The sequence below is a fragment of the Mesoplodon densirostris genome, chromosome 19 (genome assembly GCF_025265405.1).
Source record: "Mesoplodon densirostris isolate mMesDen1 chromosome 19, mMesDen1 primary haplotype, whole genome shotgun sequence".
NCBI classification, from domain to species: Eukaryota; Metazoa; Chordata; class Mammalia; order Artiodactyla; family Ziphiidae; genus Mesoplodon; species Mesoplodon densirostris.
Window position 1 is genome coordinate 51,620,990 of NC_082679.1, and position 20,996 is coordinate 51,641,985.

Below are 20,996 nucleotides of genomic sequence, written 5' to 3' on the forward strand. Positions count from 1 at the left end.
GTTTTGTTTTTGTTTTTTAAAGTAATTTTGGTTGGTCCCTCACCAACAGAGGGCTCCAGAACCAGGGTTTATTACATCAGGCAGTGCTGCTCCATGTACCCTGGAGCTAGGCCCAGCAAACTAAAATCGGTCTGTTACTTTCCAAGGGTTGGCAAGTTCTACAACAAAATATTCCACGAAAGACAGTGGTTCAGAGTAACTTCCATCCCTCAAGTTTTTCGGCACGTTTTAAAAAGCCTAAAACTCCAGCATTTCCGCAGGCTTCTCTTTCAGCTTCCTAACCTTTCGGTAACCCCTGATGGCCAGCACGGCCCCCAGGGCAAAGACCCCAATGCCCAGGGCAGCAAAGATTCCAGCACCTATGTCTCCCCCGTGGAAACTGCAGCTGAAGCCACTGTATCCTTTCCTCTGATACAGCGCCTCCCTCTCCTTACACACGGGAGAGGCGTAGGCAGCTGAGAGGTAGTGGAAGTAGAAGTACAAGGCTGGGATGTAAGCCCCGGCAATGAGCACGTCCAACAAGCCTTCGATCACCAGCCATAGGGGGCAATGCCACGGGACCCGCAGGACGCCCACGGCGATGAGGAGGCAGCAGAAGGCCATGAGGGCTCCGCTGCAGGCCATAGCCACGGTGACCATGGGCAGCTTTAGCTGGTAGAACTGGACGTCCAGCTGCTGCGCTTTCTCCCCGTCAGCACCATCGAAACCACTGTAAGCCCCTCCGTACTGGTAGTAGTAAATGCCCCCCAGGCTGGTGATGCCCGTGTAGCCCCCTGTGGAACTGTAAGACACAGAGCTGCAGGCCAGGATCAGCAAGTTCAGGAGAACCTCCAGCATTTGGCAGCAGGCTGCAAAAGAAGGGTGTGTTACCATTTTGAGAGATGCTACTTTGCGCTTGGAGACTTCCACCTTGAGGCTTATCTTCCCCATGGCAGCTCACACCACAGCCAGCTCTTTATCCTGCCCCCTGGAAGGCCTGAGCAGCCAAAGCTGCATGATTAGCATTAGATGGTAGCAGGGAACTGTGGTCTCCAGAAATGATGTCAGAGGTACTTTGGACTGAAAAGGGTAACTCTCAAAAGAGCAAAGCAGCCTGCCCCAGGTGGGCTGCAGGACGATGGGGGCAGAAATCAGGCCAGTGAGCAGAAAGAAAGGGGTCCTTTATGGAAGGCAAGCACGTTCTCTGCCCGAACCCTTCCCTGCCAAGAAGACTGAAAAGTAGTTATTTCCTCTTTAGATGTGTTTTGTGGCCATCTTCAGTTTGAAAGAGGAAATTTCTCCAAATTTAAAGGAGCTTATATCATAGTGCTTAAAAAATATAATGACATTAGAAAAAAAGCATGGAAGTTATCCATCAGAATGTTAACCATGGTTCACATGTATTAGGGATAAGAAAGGTTAACTTAATTAAACCTATAAGGCTGGGCTTCCCTGCTGGCGCAGTGGTTGAGAGTCCACCTGCCGATGCAGGGGACACGGGTTCATGCCCCGGTCCGGGAAGATCCCACATGCCGCAGAGCGGCTGGGCCCGTGAGCCATGGCCGCTGAGCCTGCGCGTCCGGAGCCTGTGCTCCGCAATGGGAGAGGCCACAACAGTGAGAGGCCTGCGTACCGCAAAAAAACCCAAAAAACTATAAGGCTTACTGAATTAGAGAAACATAATTGGTTTTACTGTTCTTAGACTTTAATTCAATAACTATGTTTTAAAGTTTAATTTTGTTTTCTTTTAGTTTCCCTAAAGAGCAAATCTGGGCTGTGATATTTTCCCAGGGCTGGATTTTTTCAGGACCCTTGGCTGCTTTATCTTGGACGATGAAAGAGCCCCAGATCTTCCACCAAAGCTGGCTACTTTCCTTAAAGTCAGCTTTACTGTTATATAACTTATACACAACAAAATGACCCGCATTAAGCAAACAGCTTAGTAAGTTTTGACAACTGTGTATGCCATGTAATCATAATCAAGATATAGACTGTTTTCATCCCCCCAGAAAGTTCCCTAGTCACCCCTTGTGGTCAACCTCTCACCTTCCTCCTCGGGCCACCACTGATCTACTCTCTGCCATTAGGAACTAGGTTTGTCTTTCTCAAATTTCATGCAAATGGAATCATACAGTTAATGTACTCTTCTGTGTGTTGCTTTTTTTTCTCAGCATAATATAAAGCTGGGTGCTTCTGAGCTGGGAGTTGTACATGCTGACATAGGCTCAGTCCCATAAGCACTGAGTTAGGGTATTAAATAAGCATATAGGGCTTCCCTGGTGGCGCAGTGGTTGAGAGTCTGCCTGCGGATGCAGGGGACATGGGTTCATGCCCCGGTCCGGGAGGATCCCACATGCCGCGGAGCGGCTGGGCCCGTGAGCCATGGCCGCTGAGCCTGCGCGCCCGGAGCCTGTGCTCCGCAACGGGAAAGGCCACAACAGTGAGAGGCCCGCGTACCGAAAAAAAAAAAAAAAAAAAAAAAAAAAAGCATATAAAGTGGGGAGGGAGAATGCAAGTTGGGGGGCGAAACCCCCACCACTGTCCCTCTGAACCTTTTCAGTGTGGTCACAAGTCAATGCCACTGGCAGTGAGAAGCCATCTCAAAACCTAAACCTCCAGGCTCTGAGTGAGAGACAGCACCACTGACTACAGAGATCACACGTCTGGAGAGAGAAGGAAGTTAAATGTTTAAGGATGGTTTGCAAGTAAGGCAAACATCAAGCCCTTGCATCAAGCTGAATGCAAACATCACCCTTTTTTTTTTCTTCTTCACAATTTCCTTGTTACACTGGCCTAGATCTCCTTTTACGATCTTCTCCCTCATGATTTGAGCACCAAAGGTCTCAAGGAAGAGGAAAAGGACAAAAGGGAAAGGGGAAGCTGCTCCAAATGCAAGTGGGAGGGAGCCAGGAGGGGAGCAGGCCACGTACCTCCTCCCCAGGGAACTTGTCATTCCTCACCAGTCCTTCCAGATAATAAACCTATCACACAACCTATAAATGACAGGATTCCTAGTGATCTGATATGCACATGTGACGTCTGTACTTGCTGTTTATCTGATCTTTATCCTCAGCCTTTAAAGTTTTCAGCAGCTGAGGAGTCTTGCCCATAGCCGTGAATCCGGGCTTATCTATTTTTGTCAGTGTTGGGCTGAACTTCCTAAGGGTGGCTCAGCCCGAACCGCAGGGCCTCCCTAGGAAGTTAGAGAGAGACACAGCTGCCTCCCGTTTTTGCCAGTTTGCTGGAGGAGGACATGATTTCACGGATGAGGAAAAGAAATCACAGAAGATCTACTCTAAGACGAGGCTGAACATCTTCAGGTGACCTTTACCCAGGTGTGAATTTCCTGTTTGAGACAAGTTCCCAGTGTTGAATGGCAGTTGCTCTCAACACAACACAGCATTGTGTATTTATATGGGTCCCTGCGTGTCCAGAGATCTTTATAAGCCCTCATTTGTTAGCTTCTGACTGCTGAACTATCCTTTCACTATCTTGACTCAGAAACCCAACATCTAGGCCCAACCAAATAGCCAGAAGCAATCAAAGCTAAATCAGGGGCCTCAAGCTCTGCCCTCTCCTCTTGGTAAATCAACTGCTGAAGAAGAATACCTCTAGAGAGAAACCTGTTAAAGAGCCTCGGGCTTATTCTTATTATTTATATCATCAAGAAAAGAAGGTCAAGCACATAAACCACTTCAGATCTTAGAGTCAGGCTCCAACTTTCAATTCCAGCTCTTCCACTTAACTGCTGTGTGACTTTGTATAACTTACTGTACCTCTCTGAGCCTCAGGAGTTGTTGAGAGAATTAAAAGCAACGGGGTGTGCCAACATACATAAACTAGAGTGAGGATTCTTGTACCTGGATTGCCTAGAGCTCTTCAATGAAAGTTCTACATAATCCCGTAATAACGTATCTCATTGTAATCATTCTAAGAGACATCTTCAGGGGCTTCCCTGGTGGCACAGTGGTTAAGAATCCCCCTGCCAATGCAGGGGACATGGGTTCGAGCCCTGGTCCGGGAAGATCCCACATGCCACAGAGCAACTAAGCCCGTGTGCCACAACTACTGAGCCTATGCCCTAGGGCCTGCAAGCCACAACTACTGAGCCTATGTGCCACAACTACTGAAGCCTGCACACCTAAAGCCTGTGCTCCACAACAAGAGAAGCTACCGCAATGAGAAGCCCGCGCACCACACTGAAGAGTAGCCCCCGCTCGCCGCAACTAGAGAAAGCCCGCACGCAGCAATGAAGACCCAATGCAGCACAAAATAAATTAATTAAAAAAAAAAAAGAGAGACATCTTCAGGTATAAGTTCCATGATTTCTCCCCCTTAGGCCAAGAAGTTTTCCCCTCTTAGTCATAGGTAGCCGAGGAAAATTTCTTACCAAATCCTGTGAGCCATAAGGGTAAGATTTTCTTCACCCTGACAAACCAGATTTTCTTCATTGTTGGCAAGGCCAGGCCTGGTGCTAGGATGGGAACTCTGGGAAACCACATTTGGAGCTGACGCATGATATTATTTAAGTGTTCTTCATACTGTGGATTCTAATAAGTGTGGTTTTTTGTTCTTGTTTGTTTTCAGTGAAATAGAAGTTACTGCCCTTCGTAGGTGATGGCATGTTGTTTCATGACGTGTGTGTGCACATGCGCGCACATGTGAACTTGTTCTTAATGTGAAACGGATTTCTTACTGTGGGTCTCAGTCAACAATATTTAAAAGCCATGATGGCAGGTTTGGGCATCGGATCTCCCGTCCTGTGGCATGAGCTCAACCTGGCTGCCATCTCCAGTGATCTCTCTTTAACTCAGCCCGCCTTGCCAGAGGGGTCCCCCTCTGACAGCCGGCAACTCAGAGCTGGCTCTGAAAACTGCAGGCATGACCGCCTCACCACACCCAGGCCCTCCCGAGGAGAAACACGGGAAACCTAGCCGCCCCTTTCAGATGTTCCTACCCTTCTTTAGAAAGTGTGAACTTCACGCAGGTATGAAAACGAAAATACGAGGAAACCAAAAGGGAAGTCGGCTTGAATTTTTGCTCCATTATCTCGGACCTCGTCCAGAACCACCAGCAATGGTAAGTAATTGGTCAAACTGCCTTCAAAATGGCTCACCTCTCCCGGTGCACAGGTATCTGCACTTGTGGCATTCCAGGAGCCCTTCAGCCTCTGACTGGTAATATTCCACTTCCTCAAGTCCAGGCCTGGGGGTCGAAAGCGGATATCTCCCTGAAGTGGGCTCACTATAATCAAACACATGTGTGGCCATTAGCAGGCTTCAAATTCAATAGCATGTTCAGCATTAGAACTCTGGACACCTCACGCTGGGCTCAGACATTAAAGAATGCACAGAACAGAAAATCTGCCACAGATTTCATACTCCAGAGAATTTCCTCGTTTAGTGGCTATACAAGGCCTGCAAACACTTGGCCCAGTTCTGCTAATTAAGCACGTCACTTATCTCAGTAATTCTGAGCTCCGCCTCCCATGCTGGCTTGGCCCGCGGGGGAGGGTGTGTGTGTGTGTTGGGGGGGTATCTAACAGGTAGCTGGGAGCCACCTGGGGGAGCTTTTCAGTTCAGTGAGGACCAGGCCCTCTTCAAAACTAGTTTGCATTCACAAGACTGATGCCCAGGCTGGCATTCTCTTCTTTCCCTTGTTACTTTGGAAAGAGTTGAATCCACAATCATTCTCTAGGCTGTGGGTGGTACAGACAACTTTGGACATCTTCACATGTCTCCCTCTTCCTCTGCCAGCCCTGGAATATTCTGTTCCTTCTCCCCCCCCCCCTTCCCTATCACTTTATCCAGCACATCCTGGGCTTTGTCCAAGATTCAGTGGTGAATGGTGGGGGCTGCATTCTACTAGCTGGGCTCCAGGGATCCTTCTAGAACATAGATCTCACCATGTATTTTTTGCGTTTGAAATCCATAAAGTCCAAACTTTAAGCACAGCAAGGGAGGGCCCGTGCTCATCTCTCTCCACTCACAACCTCATGTTCACAGACCCAGCCATAGTGAACTGCCCCTCTCCCCGCCCCAAAAGATGACCCGCATTCCCATGCCTCCAGGTCACCGTGGAAACTACTTCTCTGCTTGAGACAGCCTCTTGCTCCTTCTCCAGAACTCAGCTTTGAGGCTATCTCCTCCAGAAGACATTCCAGAGCCCAATCAGGGCCCCAGTTCTGTTCTCTTTGTGTCTGTCCCCCCGCTGGAGTGGCATGTTTCACAAGTGCTGCAAATTGGCCTGTTTACTTGTCAGTGTCCTGTGGACACCGTGAGTAGATCTCTGTAGTCCCTGGCCCTACCTCCCATCCATTAAATACATGCTTGTTATGTGGAGGAGAGACAGAAATAAATTGCTCTTGGTTTTAAACCACCAACTGTGAGCAAAAGAAGCAAAAGTATTCCCTTCACTAGCTTTGGGGCTTGGCGGGGGTGGGGACAGGGGGACCAGGACACCAGTATAGAAGGAAACCTAAACATGAAGCTCTGGATTCTCCCAGGCCTGGCAGTTGCAATGCAGTGTGGCTTTAGGCAGGGAGACAGTGGCCAGTGCCTGTGACTGTAACTGGGCACACCCTTTGTCACAGTTTGGCTAGTTAGTTCTAGATAATGTAACATAAACTCAGGATAATAGCTTTCCCGCTGTGTGGACACAACCAGAAGAGAGACTAGGCTTAAGCCTCCAAGTTCCATAGCAGAGAGGAGCCTGGACTCCTCCTGGGGACGAGGGCAAAAACCAGAAGGCAGTCATCACTCCAGTACCTGCCTGTCTCCTTCTTGGCCTGGCATCTAATCTAGGCATTCAGTAATATTTGTGGAGTTGGATGGAACGTGCAATGGAAAAAAGACCACTTCCCTAGAGGGGGAGTGGGGTCTGCGACCACCACCTCTCTTTCCTTCCATCCTTACCCTCTCCCAGCTCACAGTCTTCCAGAACGTCATGATGCTTTCACCCCACAGGCCTTAAGGGAACTCTATTCTACAAGGTAGTGATGGCAAAGTTTGTTCATTCAAGAGGGTGGGGTCTGAAACAATCATGGGATTTGAATGAGGCTGCCCAGAAAGACCTCACTGACAAAGGGGGAAAAAAATCTCTGCCCTTTTTTGCAGAGTTTTAGGTACATTCAGTTCTTGGGCTAAAAGTGTATCTTCTCCCAGCTGTCTGTTTTTGAAATGCATATACCCCTGGAAGGGATTACACATTAAACTATTAGCTTTTCATTGGTCTTTTATTAGGCCCGGGTCTCCAGGGAACGGGACTTTGGGGAGGGCTGGTTTTGGAGCACAGGACAAGGGTCTGAAGCCCCAAGGGGCAGTCCTGTGACCACGTGAGTGGGGGTCAGCGAGGGGCCTCAGGTTAACCCGACCCACCCAATCTCCTTCCCACCCCTTCCCTTTCTAGTCCTGAAGTCCTCTCTTCCTCTTTACCTGGTCCCCGGTCCTTCCACTGCTAAAGGGGGGGTGGGGGGCAGGGGGGTGGAGGGTGGAGGGAGGTGGGGGGTAGGTCTCTGCGTTGTTCATCAGGTTCAGGTCAAGGAGTGTGTGTGTGTGGGGGGGCACTGTAAGGTCTTCCTTCCCTCCCAGGTCACCTTTAAGAGCTCAAAAGGGAACAATGGCACTTCCTTTAAATCAGATTCCCAGGACAAGTAGCCGGGACAGCAGAACCGCGCAGACTGGCCTCAGACCCAGGCTTCCTCCGGGGCGAGGTAGAGGGCCCTCGCTGCCCCACCTTACCTTTCTGGTCCTCGGCGTCCCAGGCCCTCCTTCCGCAGGGGCGGTGGCTCCGGGGTTTTCGAAGGCGCGGGCCAGGGGGGCGGGGCCGCGTCCCAGGTCGGCTGCCGGGGTCCGTCCCGCGACCGACTCTGGCGGGATTGTTCCCAAACTCTTTGTTCACCGCCACGATGGTCCCCGGCCCTGTGTCTGTCCTGGCGGGGTTCCCGGTCCCTCCCCCTGTCCCGGTCCCCGTCCCTCCGTCCGCCCCCGTTTCTCTCCCTGCGCCGGTCCCCGGCTCTGTCCCGCTGTCTCTCGGGGTGGTGGTCTCGGTCCGAGCGGGGGTGCCGGTCTGGGTCCCGCTCTCTCGGCCGGGCCCGGGACTCGCGATTCCCCGACGTAGGTTGTTCCATGGCTCTGTTCCGCGTCCCCGCCCCAGAGCGACCCGAGGGCAACAATCCACAAGTTTCCCCGGCAGGTGGCCAAGCCCGGGGGCGGGGCAGGGCGGGGGCGGGACGCTCACCTGCGCGCACGCGCACTAACCCCGCTGCGCGCCAGGAGAGCGTTCACTTGAGCGCGCGCACCGGAAGGGGACGCTGCTGAGCGCGGCCCGGGGTCTGGGCGCGCGTGCGCCTGGGTGGGGTGCGAGCCTGGCGGGGTTTGCTGCTTTACACACAGAGGAGGGGACTACCGCCCTCCCGCCGTGCCCCGTCGGCCCTGAAGTATCCGCTTCGCGACCCCTCAAGATGGGCTGCCTAGGGAACTGTGCTCTCAACTTAGCACCTTGGGTATGCTTCCCCAGAGTGTTCACCCATCCGCTCTCTCACCCATCCGTCCACTCAGCCACCCAGCCGGCCCCCCAGCCACTGTCCGTCTCTTCCTCCCTCTCCTGCTATCCTTACAACAACTCTGTTGTAGGGGACTTGAGGCCAGTTCATCCAAGAGTCCTGGACTCATAAATGTTTTTTTTAAAAATGATGAACCACACAGAATTGGCAGCCTTTTCTTTTGCCAAGGAAGGGTATTTAAAAACATACAAAATTGCCGTCTATTAATGAATTCTTTCAACGAATATGTGTGAGCCCCTAGCCTAGCAGGCGCGGGAGATCCAGCAATGAACTCTCCTTGTACCGTGCGTCCATTCTACTGTGTGTGGAAAAGGAGAACTGGCAAGAAACAGAGAAGACAATTTGACGTCTAAATTTTGACAGAGCAGGTTTCTTTATATAGATCTGGGAAGGGGACATTTGAGTTGAGTCCTAGAAGAGAAGGAGGCAGCCTTGAGGAGAGCTGAGAGAATGTTCCAGAAAGAGAGAAACCCTGACTTATGCAGAGAGCTGTACAAGAGGGTCACTGCAATCAACTATGCTCCAATAAAATTTTTTAAATGAAAAAAAAGAGAATGTCACTGCGAGCGGAGTGAGGGGGCATGAGATGAGGCTGAGAAGTGGAGCAGGAGATGGTGTAGGGTCTTCATGGTGACGAATCTTCATTTTCAAAGAGCAACGGGGAAATATTGAAGTGTTTTGAAACACTGAGTGGCTTGCTCTGATTTACGTTTTTAAAAAATAAAGATTACTCTGGCTTCTGTGAGGAAGATGGACTGCGTGGGCCTGAGAGCACAGTCAAGAGATGAGTTAGGAAGCTGCTGAAGAAATCCAGGTGAGAGGTGATGGTGGCTGAGTTGATGGTGAGAAGTGGACAGATCTGGGTTGTAGTTTGGAGGAATAACTTAAAGGATGGGTGCATGGAGGTACCATTTACTGAGATGGGAAGCCTGGAGAGAACCAGGTTTGGGGAAACTTGGAGAGTTCCGTTTTGGATGTGTTGAAACCACACGACTCGTCCCACGACTTAATGAAGCTCAGGTTCTTTATGTCTCGGCCCAGGAGGAATTCAGCGAGAGGCAAAGCGGTAGGTAAGATGTAGATTTGTTAATATAGGATGCTTGTGAAAGATACAGGCGAGCAGGCAAGAAGGCTCTGCCTCGAGAACTAAGTGGGCTACATATTTATAATCAAAGCAAAAGTAGGGAGGGAGAGAAGACTACCTTCTTCCTCATCCTTTGTATAAAGATGTTGCAGGAAAATGGGAGAGGATGGTCATGTCCCAGGTCTCAGGCGAGTTCCTGGGACAGGCCACCAAGTAAGGATCCTTGGCTTCGTGCAGGAAAGAATTCAAGAGCAAGACATGGTAAAGTGAAAGCAGGTTTATTCCATAGGCAGAATGTAGTCCATCTCAGAAGAAGAGAGCAGCCCTGAAATATGGGGCAGTTAGTTTTTATGGGCTGGGTAATTTCATAGGCTAACCAGTGAGAGGATTATTTGAACTATTTGGGGGGAAGAGGTGGGGATTTCCAGGGATTGGGCCGCTGCCCACTTTTTGGCCTTTTATGGTTGGTCTCAGAACTGTCATGGCGCCTGTGGGTGTGTCATTTAGCATATGCTAACATATTACAATAAGAGTATAATAAGGCTCAAGGTCTACTGGAAGTCGAATCTTCTGCCATCTTGGGCCTAGTAGGGTCTAACTAGTTTTTGTCATATCCTCAACAGCTGTGTTATTCTTTTAAGGAGAGACGGAGTTAGAATAGAGGCCCAGGGAAAACTAACATTTAGAGCTAAAAAGCAAGAGGAGTAAGAAGTGAGCAGTCAGATAGGAGGAAACCCAGGTGGGTGGGGTCACCAGGCCTATCTGCTCAGACACCAGCCCCCATCCCACAGAAGCGCTCCTGTGAGCTCCACCAGCCTTTCTTCCCAGAGTGGAGATGGGGCCAAATCCTGGGACCTTCTACAAATATTTATTTGCACAAAACCCTGTTCTGAGCCTGGGACAGCTATGGCTAGAGAAGAGTTCTGTGAATAAGCAGACACAGGATGGTCCTTTCTCTCTCGGACCTCCCCTCTGGGCCTCTGGAACCTTCTTATTGAGTAAACAAACCCTCATACCTTTTTGAGTAAACAAACCCTCATAAACAAACCCACAAACCCTTTTTGTTTCATTTGTTTTTGTTTTATTTTGTATCTTTACCTTGATAAACATTGTTATTTTGCCACATTTGTTCTATCTTTCTCTATATAGCTATAAACTTTTTTTGATGAAACATTGGAGTGTAAGTTCCAGACACATGACTCTCCCCACTGAATACTTACTTACTCAATTTGAATTTGTCTGATCATTTCCTTATGATTAAATTCTAGTTTAATACTTTTGGCAGGAATATTAAAATAGGTGATGTTATATCCTTCTTTGTATGTTCTATCAGGAGGCACAGATGTCAGTTTGTCCCATTATTGGTGATGTTACATTCGATCACTTGGATAAGGTGGTGTCCATCAGCTTCTCCATTTTAAAGCAAACCCCTCCCATTTGTATTTAATAACTTTGAGACTATATGTTCCTTCTTAACCTTTCTTGCCTGAATGAATTATTACAATGGTGGTTGCAGAGTTGTAGTTTCTAACTCTATCAATCTTTCTATATTTATTGATTTATTGGCATTCTTCTATAATGAAGAACTTTCCCTTCCATCTATTGTGATCATCCTGCACATGCAGTTTGTACACCCAACCCCCAATTTGGTTCCAATCTCAAGACTGATGATGTCAAAAATGCACCAGTGGGGTATGTTTGTTGCTCATATAATGAGGCTTTCTGGTGAGAGCAGAACAGTTTCCCAGGTTGGTTTGAAAATGGCTTGAGAAAGCATAAAGAGGTGACTAGCTTTGGGGTTTTATTGTAATTTGGGAATAAGACTGGGGTGAAAGTTCTTATGAGTGGACTAGAACTTGCATGGTGTGAACTTCTGCCCTTCCTGTCAAGGGCGTACCTGGGCTTTCTTATCAGCTTGCTCAGATGTGGGATGGAAGGGGAAGGGGAGTGATGGGGCTTGAAAGATGTCAGCAGTCAGATGTCAAAAACGGAGTCAGACTATTATATTAACTTGATAGACATTAATTTTTCCCTAATAATGTGTTATAATCTATTAATTTTTTTGATACTTAAAATTTCCCAAATTTGGCCAGTGGGGGTCCCTTCAAGCTGCCTCTGGCATGCTTTTGACACCAGGAGAAACATGCTGATATGCTCATCAGTCTTTGTGGTTTCATCTTGTGCCTCGTGGCCTGACCTGCCTCTTCCCTGAAGATCTCACTTCCCTTGATGCTCCCTCATTTGGAGAATGCTTGCTCCTGAGCCCCGCATAGGAATGTTCTGTTAACTTCCATATTCAGAGTATCCCCTGTTCCTTTGAGGCTTGTCAGGGTTAGGCTATAAGATGGGCTGGATGAGCCAGTGACCCAACACAACAGTATCTTAAGCACGATAGAAAGTTATTTCTCTCTTGGAAAAGTCCGAGCCCATTTGGTGGCTCCGCTCTGTGAAGTTCTTGGAAGTCCAGGCTCCTTCTATGTTGTTCTTCTGTCACTCTTCAGATGCTGCCCTCATCTACAAGGTCCAAAATGTCAACACTGTGTTGACATTTCAGCCTATAGGAAGGAAAGAAAATTAGGGATTGGTAAGGGCTCTCCTCATTTCTTTAAGAGCGAGACCAACAAGTTGGAGACATCACTTCTGCTCACATCTTGTTGGCCAGAAGATAGTCACATGACCATAGGTAACTGCAAAGGAAGCTGGGAAGTGTAGCTAGGTACCCAACTAAAATTTTGGGCATAAAGCTGTGAGAGTGAGGGGAAGAATGGAAAACATGCATTTCATCTGTGGGTCTCAAACTTTGAAATTATAGATTTATTTGTGTTGTCTCTTCCTCTCTCTAGTCTGTCAGCCCCCTGGGACGATATCTTTGCCATTATACATGGCACACAGTTGCTGCTCAATAAGTAATTGTTGAGTGAATAACATTAGTTCTTAGATGAATCTGTGTACTCAGGAAGATGACAGGGAACTTATATTTTCCATAACATCTTGAATAAGGTACAAGATGGCATAAAATGCATTAAAAGTAAAACAATCCTAATGTGTGTAATTTTTAATAAATCCATCAACAACACAGGTAAGGAAGAAATAAGTAAATAAGATATTTCAGAGTTAGAGCCCAATGAAAATATGGTGTTTTTATTTAATTTAAAGTTTATGTCCTTTTATTTTAGTTTTTGTAGAAGGTTAGGAACCAATGCCCTGACCTCACTTTTGCCTTGAAAAATGTAACATCTTTTGGTCATTCCACTATTATTCCAGGAATGCTTGGTTAGACATTATGCATATGGTAGAAGGTTATAAGGGCAGCGGCTCTTTTCTGAGGAAACCCTCTGAGTTTTCAACTAAAGCAAAGAGCACAAGTGGCAGATGACTGAAGAGGAGGGAAAAGGAAAATACTTGCCATTGGTGTATTAAAGATAATTTTCCAAAAAAGGTAAAATGACAACTCTCATTCAGATATAAAATGAACACATGCTAAAGATTTTATTTAACTCAATAATCAATGAGGGAATCAGGCAAATGTTACAGCAGGTTCAGAAGAGAACCTGAAGATAGACTCATCATAAATCAGGAATAAGGAAATCAATGTACAAAGGAGGCAAAACTGATTTCTTCCAAAGAGGGAAAGGAAAATCAATTGAACCTCTATCAGACAGTGTAGAATTTGTGTGTCTACAGGCAAGAATTTTCTTTTCATCACTTAGCAATTACCTACAATTTACAGAGTTGAAAAAATAGCATCATTTTCTACTGAAGCACAAATGGAAAGGCATTGCCTTTGCTTAAACTGGAAAAGTGGGATGTTAAATGGTCTTGGAGATTTGGGGGTTTGGAAAAATGTGACATGAGGAGAAATAGTAAAGCACCGGTGCTTCTGGCTTACCAGGCTTGAGGTGGAGCCTGGGCGTCTGTATTTTTCACTCATTCCATGGGGCAACCCATATGTGAACCAATCTGTTAATATAAGTTAGCATTCAATTTTTTATCCTAAAGAAGAGCCTAATGTAAGAATAATCCAAATAGTTACCTAATTTTTTTCTTAAAAAATAAACATTTGTATTGGTTTCGGGTAAATTCTATGGCATTTGGTGGCAGAGAGTTTACTTTCCCAGTTGTAACTCTGAGAGGTTTCATTCAGCATCCCTATCAGGGAGATGGGCTTCAGGTGTGTGGATCAGGGGAAATCCCCGTATATTCTCCACGTGACCTTCTGGCGCCCTCTCTCCCTCAAGCTCAGGTGGCAGGGGGCACTTCTGAGCTGGTTAAGCTTGCAGAGAGAGCAGAGCTGGCCAGCAGGGGGCAGCGCAGGCTCAGGCTGGGGCAGCCCACACTATACACCCTCTCCTGGGCCTGGGTGACTACTTTCATCACAGGTGGATAGAAAGGATGCAGTTCAGTACTTTCTGAACTTTGCATACTACATAAATGACCTCGGGAAGTTACTTAGCCTCTCTGTGCCCAAGTGTCCTCATTTGCACAATAGGGATAATTATACCCATATCATAAGATTAAATAAAGCAAATATGTCTACAACAAACTTGACTCAGTAGTTGGCATATATTAACACTATAAAAGTATTAGCTGTTATTTTTGTCATTGTTATTGTTTATCAGTCACTCTGGACTCCTAAGTGAGCAAGACAGTTTGTTACAGAGCTCACAGCTTAATGAAAGAGGCAGAGAAGTAAACATTGTGTTTTACTGCAAAAGAAAAGATGTGCATGGGGTGTAGGTGGGGTGTGAGGCAGAAGTCACCAAACAACAGCTTCCCAGAGGAAGGAGTGCCGGATGAGAGCTTTTAGGAATAGATAAGACGGAGGGGCTTGGGGCTTCGGGAGACAAGGCAGGGGACAGCCTTCTAAACAAAGGGGGCAACAAATAGAAAGCAGGCAGATTTGGGGAGCTTTAAGTTCAAATCCTTCCATTAGGACCAAAGCATTAGGAGCAAGAGAGGAAGCAAAGGGAGAAGAGACAGAAGAGATAGGCAGGGGCCGGATCATGAGAATCCTTGAAAGTCAGCCATATGTATTTGGACTTAACCACTGTGGGTCTGTGGTTTCTGAGCAAGCGCGTACAACCTCCACTACAGTGTAGGGAAAGAAATTAGAACTTCTATTTAATTTGTAAATGCTATTTCTTTGGGAATTTCTTTTTCCATATCTGATTTATGATATGTAAATATAAGCAATATATTAGTACAGTGGTACACGGATATAATTTATGAATAAATATTTGCATATTGGCGTGCATGCTAGGTTTGTGACTACAGGCTGTGTGGAACCATCAGAGATGGCTTTTTATCAGGAAAGTACCTCAGTCAAATTTATTATAGAAATAACCGTCCAGGATGTTTGGGAGGGAAAGCTGGTTCAAGCCAAGGCCTTGGCATTGGGGATGGAGAGGAAGTGGATTTAGGCAATATTAAGGAAGTATATTGTTTATAAACAAGAAGGGGCAACCGATCAGTAAGTAGTGCCAAGTGGCCGAGAGCATGGTCACAATGTTAAATACTCAATGAAAGACAAATACTCAAAGAATGTCAAGTGCTCAATGAACGTCAGATATTGGTAGCTATAAACATTTTTTATCATAGAGAAGTTAAGCGATTTCAAGATTGGAAAGTGTCCATTGTATTTGGACGGTGTCAGTGAGTTTGGCTAGATCATGAAGTTGCTAACAAGGAACCAGATTGCACTCTTGGATGAGAAGAGTAGGAGACAGGCCACGGCCAGAACGAAGGGAGGCTACTTTTCTGGAAGGACGAGACTGAATCATATTTGTAGGCTCTAGAGGAAAGGGATCAATAAAGGCATGAAAAATAGAAACGGCATCTCTGGTACAGATCTTCAGGGCCTGTTCTCCCAGCAGCATCTCCCCACTTCCCCCCTCACCAGAGAAATCCCTTGTCTTGTCAAAAATACTCATCTTTTTTTGATTTTTTTAAATTGAAGGATAGTTGATTTACAATGTTGTGTTAATTTCTGCTGTACAGCAAAGTGATTCCATTATACATACATATATATATATATATATATATATATATATATATATATATACATTCTTTTTTTAAATATTCTTTTCCATTATGGTTTATCATAGGATACTGAATATAGTTCTCTGTGCTATACAGCAGGACCTTGTTGTTTGTCCATTCTCTATATAAAAGCTTACATCTGCTCACCCCAACCTCCCACTCCATCCCTCACCCAACCCCTTCCCACTTGGCAACCACAAGTCTGTCCTCTATGTCCATGAGTCTGTTTCTGTTTTGTAGATAGGTTCATTTGTGTCATATTTTAGATTCCACATATAAGTGATCTCATATGGTATTTGTCTTTCTCTTTCTGTCTTATTTCACTCAATATGACAATCTCTAATTGCATCCAGGTTGCTGTAAATGGCATTATTTCTTTCTTTTTATATGGCTCAGTAGTATTCCATTGTATATATGTATCACATCTTCTTTATCCATTCATCTGTTGATGGACACTTAGGTCGTTTCCATGTCTTGGCTATTGTGAATAGTGCTGCTATGCACATAGGAGTGCATGTATCTTTTTGGATTAGAGTTTTCTCTAGCTATATGCCCAGGAGTGAGACTGCTGGATCATATGGTAATTCTATTTTTAGTTTTCTGAGGAGCTTCCATACTGTTTTCCATACTGGCTGTACCAATTTACATTCCCAGCAGTGTAGGAGGGTTCCCTATTCTCCACATCCTCTCCAGAATTTATTTGCAGAGATTTTGATGATGGCCATTCTGACCGTGTGAGGTGATACCTCATTGTAGTTTTGATTTGCATTTCTCTAATAATTGGTGATGTTGAGCAGCTTTTTATGTGCTTATTGGCCATTTGTATTTCCTCTTTGGAAAAATATCTATTTAGGTCTTATGTCCATTTTTCGATTTGTTTTTTTTTTTCTCATATGTTTGTAAAATTTTTTAAACATCTTTATTGGAGTATAATTGCTTTACAATGGTGTGTTAGTTTCTGCTTTATAACGAAGAGAATCAGCTATACGCATACATATATCCCCATATCCCCTCCCTCTTGCGTCTCCCTCCCATCCTCCCTATCCAACCCCTCTAGGTGGTCACAAAGCACCGAGCTGATCTCCCTGTGCTATGCAGCTGCTTCCCACTAGCTATCTATTTTATGTTTGGAAGTATATATATGTCCATGCCACTCTCTCACTTTGTTCCAGCTTACCCTTCCCCCTCCCCATATCCTCAAGTCCATTCTCTAATAGGTCTGCATCTTTATTCCCATCTTACCCCTAGGTTCTTCATGACCAATTTTTTTTTTTTTAGATTCCATATATATGTGTTAGCATATGGTATTTGCTTTTCTCTTTCTGACTTACTTAACTCTGTATGACAGACTCTAGGTCCATCCACCTCACTACAAATAACTCAATTTTGTTTCTTTTTATGGCTGAATAATACTCCATTGTATATATGTGCCACATCTTCTTTATCCATTCATCTGTTGATGGACACTTAGGTTGCTTCCATGTCCTGGCTATTGTAAATAGAGCTGCAATGAACATTTTGGTACATGACTCTTTGAATTATGGTTTTCTCAGGATATATGCCCAGTAGTGGGATTGCTGGGTCATATGGTAGTTCTATTTGTAGTTTTTTAAGGAACCTCCATACTGTTCTCCATAGTGGCTGTATCAATTTACATTCCCACCAACAGTGCAGGAGGGTTCCCTTTTCTCCACACCCTCTCCAGCATTTATTGTTTGTAGATTTTTTGATGATGGCTATTCTGACTGGTGTGAGATCATATCTCTTTGTAGTTTTGATTTGCATTTCTCTAATGATTAGTGATATTGAGCATCCTCTCATGTGTTCATTGGCAATCTGTATATCTTCTTTGGAGAAATGTCTATTTAGGTCTTCTGCCCATTTTTGGATTGGGTTGTTTGTTTTTTTGTTATTGAGCTGCTTGTATATTTTGGAGATTAATCCTTTGTCAGTTGCTTTGTTTGCAAATATTTTCTCCCATTCTGAGGGTTGTCTTTTTGTCATTTTTATGGTTTCCTTTGCTGTGCAAAAGCTTTTAAGTTTCATTTGGTCTCATTTGTTTATTTTTGTTTTTATTTCCATTTCTCTAGAAGGTGGGTCAAAAAGGATCTTGCTGTGATTTATGTCATAGAGTGTTCTTCCTGTGTTTTCCTTTAAGAGTTTGATAGTGTCTGGCCTTACATTTAGGTCTTTAATCCATTTTGAGTTTATTTTTGTGTATGGTATTAAAGAGTGTTCTTCTTTCATTTTTTTTACATGTAGCTGTCCAGTTTTCCCAGCACCAATTATTGAAGAGGCTGTCTTTTCTCCATTATGTATGTATTCTTGCCTCCTTTATCAAAGATACGGTGACCATATGTGCGTGGGTTTATCTCTGGGCTTTCTATCCTGTTCCATTGATCTATATTTCTGTTTCTGTGCCAGTACCATACTGTCTTGATTACTATAGCTTTGTAGTATAGACTGAAGTCAGGGAGCCTGATTCTTCCAGCTCCATTCTTCTCTCTCAAGATTGCTTTGGCTATTCGGGGTCTTTTGTGTTTCCATACAAATTGTGCAGTTTTTTGTTCTAGTTCTGTGAAAAAGGCCATTGATAGTTTGATAGGGATTGCATTGAATCTGTAGATTGCTTTGGGTAGTATAGTCATTTTCACAATATTGGTTCTTCCAATCCAAGAACATGGTATATCTCTCCATCTGTTTCTATCACCTTTAATTTCTTTCATCAGTGTCTTATAGTTTTCTGCATACAGGTCTTTTGCCTCCGTAGGTAGGTTTATACCTAGGTATTTTATTCTTTTTGTTGCAGTGGTAAATGGGGGTGTTTCCTTAATTTCTCTTTCAGATTTTTCATCATTAGTGTATGCAAGAGATTTCTGTGCATTAATTTTGTATCCTGCAACTTTACCAAATTCATTGATTAGCTCTAGTAGTTTTCTGGTAGTGTCTTTAGGATCCTCTATGTATAGTATCACATCATCTACAAAGAGTGACAGTTTTACTTCTTCTTTTCTAATTTGGATTCCTTTTATTTCTTTTTCTTCTCCGATTGCTGTGGCTAAAACTTCCAAAACTATGTTGAATAATAGCGGTGAGAGTGGGCAACCTTGTCTTGTTCCTGATCTTAGTGGAAATGGTTTCAGTTTTTCACCATTGAGAACCATGATGGCTGTGCGTTTGTCATATATGGCCTTTATTATGTTGAGGTAAGTTACCTCTATGCCTACTTTCAGGAAGGTTTTTATCATAAATGGGTGTTGAATTTTGTCAGAAGCTTTTTCTGCATCTATTGAGATATCATATGGTTTTTATCCTTCAATTTGTTAATATGGTTTATCACATTGATTGATTTGTGTATACTGAAGAATCCTCGCATTCCTGGAATAAACCCCACTTGATCATGGTGTATGATCCTTTTAATGTGCTGTTGGATTCTGTTTTCTACTATTCTATTGAGGATTTTTGCATCTATGCTCATCAGTGATATTGGTCTGTAGTTTTCTTTCTTTGTGACATCTTTGTCTGGTTTTGGTATCAGGGTGATGGTGGCCTCATACAATGAGTTTGGGAGTGTTCCTCCCTCTCTGATATATTTTGGAAGAGTTTGAGAAGGATAAGATTTAACTCTTCTCTATATGTTTGATAGAATTCGCCTGTGAAGCCATCTGGTCCTGGGCTTTTGTTTGTTGGAAGATTTTTAATCACAGTTTCAATTTCAGTGCTTGTGATTGGCCTGTTTATATTTTCTATTTCTTCCTGGTTCTGTCTCAGAAGGTTGTGCTTTTCTAAGCATTTGTCCATTTCTTCCAGGTTGTCCATTTTATTGGCATATTGTTGCTCGTAGTAATCTCTCATGATCCTTTGTATTTCTGCAGTGTCAGTTGTTGCCTCTCCTATTTCATTTCTAATTTTATTGATTTGAGTCTTCTCCCTGTTTTGCTTGATAAGTTTGGCTAATGGTTTATCAATTTTGTTTATCTTCTCAAAGAACCAGCTTTTAGTTTTATTGATCTTTGCTATCGTTTCCTTCATTTCTTTTTCATTTATTTCTGATCTGATGTTTATGATTTCTTTCCTTCTGCTAACTTTGGGTTTCTTTTGTTGTGGTTCTTCTTCTTTCTCTAATTGCTTCAGGTGTAAACTTAGGTTGTTTATTTGAGATTTTTCTTGTTTCTTGAGGTAGGATTGTATTGCTATAAACTTCGCTCTTAGAACTGCTTTTGCTGCATCCCATAGGTTTTGGGTCGTCGTGTTTTCATTGTCACTTGTTTCCAGGTATCTTTTTATTTCCTCTTTGATTTCTTCAGTGATCTCTTGGTTATTTAGTAGTGTATTGTTTAGCCTCCATGTGTTTGTATTTTTACAGTTTTTTTCCTGTAATTGATATCTAGTCTCATAGCGTTGTGGTTGGAAAAGATACTTTTTAATCATATCTTTCAAAAGATACGATTTCAATTTTCTTAAATTTACCAAGGCTTGATTTGTGACCCAAGATATGATCTATCCTGAAGAATGTTCCATGAGCACTTGAGAAGAAAGTGTAATCTGCTGGTTTTGGATGGAATGTCCTATAAATACCAATTAAGTCCATCTTATTTAATGTGTCATTTAAAGCTTGTGTTTCCTTATTTATTTTCATTTTGGATGATCTGTCCATTGGTGAAAGTGGGGTGTTACAGTCCCCTACTATGATTGTGTTACTGTCGATTTCCCCTTTTATGGTTGTTAGCACTTACCTTATGTATTGAGGTGCTCCTCTGTTGGGTGCATAAATATTTCCAATTGTTATATCTTCTTCTTGGATTGAACCCTTGATCATTATGTAGTGTTCTTCTCTGTCTCTTGTAAAAGTGTTATTTTGAAGTCTATTTTTTTCTTTTAAAGATTTTTTTAATGTGGTCCAATTTTAAAGTCTTTATTGAATTTGTGACAATATTGCTTCTGTTTTATGTTTTGGTTTTTTGGCCACGAGGCATATGCGATCTTAGCTCCCCAACCAGGGATCGAACCTACACCCCCTGCACTGGACCACCAGGGAAGTCCCTTGAAGTCTATTTTGTCTGATATAACCATATGATGTTTATAACTATCACTAAATATTTAAGTGCATTATCCACATTTTACTGGTAAAAATAGTACTGAAACTGAGTAATGAAAATTTACCTTTGTTAGAAGTCATTAGAATATTCAGGAATGTAAAAAAGAAAGTAATAAAAAAAAGAAGAGAGCAACAAAACCAATAAACAAATCCACCAATGATAAGAAGCACTAAAAACTACACTAAGATAAACATAAAAATCAGAAACTAGTCAGTCGCATACAGCAAACCCC

The 20,996-nt window shown here is 44.1% G+C and overlaps 1 protein-coding gene across 1 annotated transcript; it reads right to left on the reverse strand.

Moving 5' to 3' along the window:
• Positions 1–237: 237 nt before the first annotated feature.
• Positions 238–8,107, reverse strand: MARVELD3 (MARVEL domain containing 3). The gene is made up of 3 exons (XM_060083716.1): positions 7,719–8,107; positions 5,096–5,223; positions 238–848 (listed from the first exon to the last, which is right to left on the reverse strand). The coding sequence occupies exons 1-3, from the start codon at positions 8,105–8,107 to the stop codon at positions 238–240; spliced, it is 1,128 nt and encodes a 375-aa protein (XP_059939699.1).
• Between the last annotated feature and the right edge of the window lie 12,889 nt (positions 8,108–20,996).